This window comes from Penaeus monodon, chromosome 4 (assembly GCF_015228065.2).
Source record: "Penaeus monodon isolate SGIC_2016 chromosome 4, NSTDA_Pmon_1, whole genome shotgun sequence".
NCBI lineage: Eukaryota > Metazoa > Arthropoda > Malacostraca > Decapoda > Penaeidae > Penaeus > Penaeus monodon.
In genome coordinates, this window is record NC_051389.1 from 3,725,591 (window position 1) to 3,732,719 (window position 7,129).

The 7,129-nt window shown below is 41.6% G+C and overlaps 1 protein-coding gene across 1 annotated transcript; it reads right to left on the reverse strand.

The window, feature by feature from the left end:
- Positions 1 to 475: 475 nt before the first annotated feature.
- LOC119598609 lies at positions 476 to 1,574 on the reverse strand. The gene has a single exon (XM_037948287.1). It carries the CDS (start codon positions 1,570 to 1,572, stop codon positions 613 to 615), a length of 960 nt encoding a protein of 319 aa, XP_037804215.1. The 5' UTR covers positions 1,573 to 1,574; the 3' UTR covers positions 476 to 612.
- Between the last annotated feature and the right edge of the window lie 5,555 nt (positions 1,575 to 7,129).

The window sequence follows — 7,129 nt, forward strand, 5'->3', positions numbered from 1 at the left end:
TATAGAAAAGGACGGGTAAAAAGGTAAAAAAAGGAAAGACTGTATTTGGTTACTTCTGCCCTGCTCGCCATTGGCGTTTCCCCCCTGGTGTTCTGGGACGCTGTGGGGTCGGTTCCCTTGGAGCTGTTCATTTCACGACCCGGGAAGCCGCCGTCTGCCTAGCCTGCCTTGTGTTGGTGGCCGAGAGACGAGGTGGCCGGCGTAACAGTATTTATAAAAATCTTCGGCATTAGATGAAACCTCATCATTGTCTTTGAACTGATGCCACCGAATACTGCGCCATTGGTCATCTGCCATTAATTTACAGTAGGTATTTATGCGTGGGACCTCATTCATTAAATCAGTTATGGAGGGCATATTTATTCTTGTGTTATGATGAAGCATTTGCTTTGGCTGTAAATATGATGCCAATATCCACAACTTGTTGTCAAGGTCAAATCTCTTTTTAATTTGTTGACAGGCTATAATGATAAAATTTCTGCAAGTTTTCTTCACTGTAGGAATAAACTGAGGATCTCTAAGATATTCAGAGGTTTGAAACCATTGGTGTAACTGAGGTCCAAGGTAAATTTGATTTACAGGCAAATGGTTTGCTGGATCGGAAGGGTCAATTTACTGCAGGGGTCTTTGAGCTATGATAAGTGGATCACATATTTTTTCTAAAAGTACTTTGCACAAATCAGTAATTTGGCCATGAAGGAAATGCAGAGTCTGCGATTTAGACTGAAACAAGAGATTTACCCTATCCAAGTGAGGCAGGATGTAGTTCATGAAATTTAGATAAATGAAAATGTAATGATCTTTTAGTGCCATGTGAATTTTTTCAACAGCAATCAACCTCTCTTCTTCAACTATGTTAGAAAAATAAAGTTTAAGAGGTTGCCACTGCTCCAGAACTCGAGATACGGCGCTGTGGAGAGATAACCACCTGGTAGCACATGGATGGAGTAATTTGTGAGGCTTGATATTGCAAAACAGTTGATATTCTTTAAATTCATACTTTCTTTTGGCACTGTGAGCAAAAAAGTTATAAATGTTCTGGACCAAATCTTCACAAGATCGTGGTAGCGCCTTTGCTGCCTCACTAGAACAAAGATGAATGCTATGACATACACATTTCATTATGGTTATTCCTGGCATCTCTTGCCTCAGTCTGCTGGTGACACTATTTATTCTACCAGAAATATTTGATGCCCCATCTGCTGCAAACCCAATAACATTACTTAAAGGTATCAGAAAATTATTTAATGTTTTGATTATGATATTGAATAAATTCTCCCCTGATGAACCCTCTGCATTTCCATTGTAAATATTAATCATATCAAGCATCTCTGTTTTAAATGAATTTTCCTTAAAATCAAAATATTTGGCAACGATAGCAAGTGTTTTACTCGTTGAGCGATCCGTGCTTTCATCAATTATCAAACTGAACTTGTGTTCCCTCAGCTTCCGGACTAATTTATCTCGGAGGAGATCTCCCAGAACATGTACGGTAGCGGCTCCTTTTTTTCTGCGTAGAGAAGTTTCAGCTGCTGTGCGGGAATCTGGGTACATCTTCTTGTGGAGATCCATCATGTCATCGCAGAGGCTGAAATGTTGAAATACTGTTATTGCAATGAAATTTATCATATTTCGTTATAACAATGTCATCAGCGGTCTTATAGCAACAGCCAAGTAATAAATGAGTAGCAAAAATATTTACCTGAATGGCAAGTTGTGTTCTGCTAAAAACATGACGAACAGGACGGTTGCATATGCCACGGAAAAGGACATTTGCTGCTCTTTCTCTGTAGGTGGAAATCCTTCCTCTGCTGTGCCTCGAGGTTCAGCGGTTGCGTTGCGCCTCGCTTCACAACTCACGTGCAACCTAGACTCTCGGTGCCGCTTGAGGGAGCTGATCTCTGCGCTGAGATGTTTGTGGCACACTTGACAATAGGCCTTGGTAGTGTCATTAGGCATTCTGGCTAACCAAGGTCGGAAGGCGTCGTTGGCGAGCCACTTCTCCTGGAAGTTTTGACGAGGGGCCATGATCTGTAAGTAATGAGTCATGTCATTCTGTGCAATAATTTGTTCCTATTTAAATATCAAACATCATGATTTCTATTGAACTGCACCACATTTCAATAAACAGGTATAAAAATGATTATCAAAGTCTTTTATTCCGATTCAAGGGAATTAAAATGATAACTAGAATGCATAATGTTACAAATTTCTTTTAGTTACCCCTTCATTTCTGATTGCTAAAAAATGTTATTGTATTCTATGGTGAACTAACGTAAAAAATCACGTAAATCTCAACTTCTGTACTGCAAATACTCACGGGTTATGACCGGCCACAGAGGAGCTCCAGAGTCAAGACAGTTCTAACGTCTGAATGACATTTAGTTTGGCGAGCCCAAGGTCGTGACCTCGCCTAGAAGAGCTTGTTTAAATGTGGTTGTCAGCAATTCCGTAGTTAGGATAGCTAGATTTTGCCAGATTTATTGTTAGTTTTTTATTTTATAAGACATCTGGAACATCTAAAAATTTATAAACAAATAAGAATAATAATTAAAAGTAAAATGAAACACATAACAATTTTAAAGATACATTTTTAATGCTATAATAAGCAAAAATAAGCACTACGGATTTTTTTTCCGTACGGACGTCGCTCAGTGGCGCGAAAATTAAATCCGTTTAGCAGACGTTTTCCGCCGGAGCGCAGCACTGCCATGGTGCCGAATTCTATAGCCGTTCGTGATGGATATAGAATTCAGTAGGACCACATTAGGGAGTTCTTGTTCTACATAGCAAAGAATATTTCGTATTGAAAAAATGATTTTACATTTGCTTGAACGATCGTTAGCATGCCACTCAGGGTAGATCCATTTTACCTGGGTTTACCTTGCGTGGCGTTACCTGATCCCGGTATCGACGGTTCCTCGAGGTCAGGGAGAGAGTCCTGCGAGCAGGACACATGGCAGAAATCCTGGGAATCGGCGGACCAATTCCCGATACTCCAACGCTGTCTCAGGCGCCCCCTAGAAGGGAGCACGGAAACGGCTCCCTCCAAAGGGAGAGGGAGCTCTTCCTCGGCTTCGGGAACGACTTCGACGTCGATCTCGGAGCCGCTACTCTCGTCGTCAAGGATGGTGTCATCCATACGATGACGACGACGCTGCGGGACTGAGGGATCCTTGTCTTTTTAGCGTGCTTGTTTGGTGGTGAGATCCGTTTGTGTTGTGTTTTTTTTTTTTTTTTTTTTTTGGTAAGTGCTTGTGCAGTTTCTTTTGGATTTCGTTGTGGTGCTGGTTGCAAAACGAGGTGTCTTTGTGTGGAGCAATGAGGCTCTGAGTTAGTGTTTGTTACCTCAGTTGCTGTGGTCTGCGGTGTTGTGGCGTACTCAGGAATGTATAAATTGTCGTCTTCGAAGATCTCCTCTGAGACAACAATGCTGGGGAAGCCGTTTCTTTGTAGCATGATTGGCACGATGTTTGTGAATTTCTTAGCGTTGTATTTAGCAGCAATGGGAGCTACGAGTAAACTGTCTTGTATTTTCGGGTTTGTGTTAGGTGGTGGAGGCAGAGTTGTCCTGGAGGTAGATGCAGGTCGTCTGGATGTGCTAGTCTGGGCAGGCAGTGTGGCGGCTGTTGTGGCGTATGAAGGAGCAGTGTTTTTGTTTTCCCTAATCTGAGTTCGTTTTGCTTTTATTTATTTATTTTTTTTGTTGGGGGGGGGGGGCAAGATCTGCTAACTGCGACGTGAATAAAGCACTCTGGTTCTATATTATAGGTTGGGACCGATGTATTCAACATCATGATCCCACGTGAAAGAAGTTTCTGGGCTTCCTCTGGGGCAGAGACACGAATCTTAACGATTCGTGACTCGGGAGGCTTGTAAACGTCAAGGACAGTGGCGGATACTTCTTGGCCGATAGATTCGTGGAAGGATCGTCTTGCCGATCGTTTTGGCCACGGCCGTGAGAGGGGACGGGAGTGAAACCACGTTCCTTTAACTTTCTTTGGCCTTCGGTCGAGAGAAATGGGGTCAGTTGTTCGGGTTTGGTTACTGTCAGATTGAAGTTAGAGTAGATTTTGAAGAGGTGTGTGACTGCCACCTCAGTGATTGTGAAGATCTTCTGGAGATCCACCTCACAAGAGATGGGCTCTCCAGCATATGATAATTTTATGACATATCCCATGGTCATGCCATAGCTTGGGTGATAAGATGGGTCAAGGTGTTGTCTAGCAGGTGCGAGTTAGACAGCACGAGGTAAGATGGCTGAAGGCGTCAGAGAGGGAGCGGCTCCTACCTGCCTATTCGTTTCTATCAGAAATTCACTAGAGTGGCAGTCATGAGATGGTCTGCCATACCAGTCCCTAGCAAAAGAAGGCAACTCAAAGGCACCGTAAGGCAGGCACGCTAAGGCCCCCCAGACACACCCTCCCCTGCGGGAGGTAAAGGTCTGCCCACGTCCGAGCACGAGCTCGAAGATGGGGTCCAGTTCACCAGAAGATGCGCAGTGAGTTATCCTAATGCCGAAGAAAATCGCATAGGAAAGAATAGCTACAGGGCACGAAGCTAATTGCAAGCAATTAGAATCGCGGCATCAACGAAAGGTGTGTGCAAAACAGCCAGGGTATCACGCAAGAGCCAAGGTCGAGCTTGCTGTGGAGTCAAATCGCTCTCTTAAGCTAACCACAACCAAAACCTTGGGATCTAAAGGTCCTGAAAGCCCTATCCACTGCCTACGCCTTCCGCAGTCGTCCTCTCCGTGCAGTAGGCCGTGGTGGTAGAAGAACACATGAAAAACATTATTTCATTTTTCTTTTAAAGGCAATAATAGGTTCCGTGTGCCCTGATGAAAGCGATCGCTAGCTGACGGCGATAATCAAGCGGGGGAAAGTGTTCTCATTACAAGTGATGTTACGCATCAAATATTCGGCGAGTGTCGTGTTTGTTCCGTAGTGGCGGCTAGTGTTATTTTGTTTGTTTGTTTAATGTAACGTCAGAATTGCTACATTGCGAGCACCCCATCCCTTCCTCTCCCCCCACTCCAAGCTAGCCGACCCATGACCTTGCTTGCCTCCCCCTGCCCGGTCAAATCATGCTATACAATCAAAATACAACACATCAATGCACAATCCCTTCTGGGTCACTTAGAAGAAATTGAAATGATGATTACGGAGAGAAATATTGACATATTTTGCATTAGGGAAACCTGGCTTTACCAAAATATGTCAAGTGATTCCATTAACATTCAGAATCTGTGATGCAGGGCGAGGAGGAAGAGTTTGCATATATGTAACAAGCTCTGCACTACAGCTGTAAAAAAAAAGAAAAGAAAAAAAAGAGGACATCTGGGTAGCTGTGTAAAGAAGTATGTATCATTTCTTCATAATTAATACAATATACAGATACCCTTAAGCTGCAACAGAATCATTTGACTACCTAGATGCTTTTAGAGATATTAATGAAAAGAAAAACTTTATTTCTATAAAAATCGTAGGTGACTTATATGACGACCTAAATAAATCAAATCAAAAGTTAGCTGGGGTTATTAAGAGAAACAAATTAAAACAGCTTACAGAAACCACCCCATACTAGACGTCAAACATATCCGATCTCATAATCTGTACCGATGTTCTCCCTTGCCAAATCGCAGACCATGAACCCTAAACCATGACAGCAGATGAAGATAGGCCAAAGCGACAGTCTGTCACAGAAAACTCCCCGTAACTTGACACAGTATGATCCCTAGTCACGTTGTCAAATTATTAGTGCCAGCCAGTCGACTCTCTTAAACATTTTAACAACGGATGACGTTCACAGACAAACAAACATTCTCATGAACGTGCTTAAAATAAGTAAACTATCCCACCGCTCCCTATACGACCAAAGTTGTTACACGCCCCCTCGCTCCATGGATAAAGGACATCAATGGAGCTTTACATGACCGACGTATCACTCAAAGATCTCTCAAACGAACAGGAGTGACATTGCCCTTCAGGCTGAATATAAACAAAAAAAGAGAAATATTAAAACATTAATCCAATCCGCAAAAATAACTCATTCTCAAAATAAGTTCAATGATTGTAAACACGACGGCAAAGAAACATGGAAAACAGTTAAAGCATTAGCACACAAAAAACAACAACATTACTTGCCTAGATCCCTTAAATATAGAACATCTAAGCGACTACTTCGCTACCATCTGTAGACTCACTTATGAACAGACAGATGCTTCCACGGCCCTACAATACACAGCTAGGACAAGGCTCTCAACAGATACTTTCAGCCTACATCCAACAGGAGTATAAACAATAGTCCTGTTTTCACATCAAGAGATGCAGATCAAATGAGTGAATATCGTCCAATGAAGTTACTCTCTGTGATGACTAGAAAAATAGTTGAAAATTAATTATCAACATTCTTATAAATTAATCATATAATTTATGAAACACAGACTGGGTTTAAAAATAAGTTTTCCACTGAAACAGCACTATTAATAATCACAAACAAAATTTATAACATAGATACTCACATTCTGTGATCTATCAAAAACATTTGGCAGTGTCAGCAATGAAATCCTTCACACACACACACACACACACACACACACACACACACACACACACACACACACACACACACACACACACACACACAAAAAAAAAAAAAAAAAAAAAAAAAAAAAAAAAAAAAATGGAATTGACAACTATTGATTCGGGAGTTATCTATCCACAAGAACGCAGTCAGTTAAAATCATAATAATATATAAACTAAGAAACCAGTCTGAGTGTCCCAGAAGGCTCGATATTTGACCTGATCTTATTCACTATATTCATTAACGAACTATCAACCTTTGCAAACAACTGTCTTCTTGTTCAATACGCCGATGGCTCTCAGTTCATTCACGCTGCCCCTGTAAGCAAGTTAAACGAATTGATAAAAAATGCTCAACAGATTTTTACAGAAGCAAAAATGTATATCAACAACAATGGTCTCAAGTTAAATCCTGGTAAAACTTAATGCATAATTATAGGCAGGAGACGAAGCACACCCAAAATCCCCACAAACGCAATCACAGAATTTGAAGGCTGTCATATTAAACCAAGCATTTCGGTTAAAAATCTAGGAGTACACATAG

What these genes read in the sequence shown, in the direction of transcription:
- LOC119598609 (XM_037948287.1), bottom strand. Translation starts at nt 1,572, where the DNA reads ATGGATCTCCACAAGAAGATGTACCCAGATTCCCGCACAGCAGCTGAA.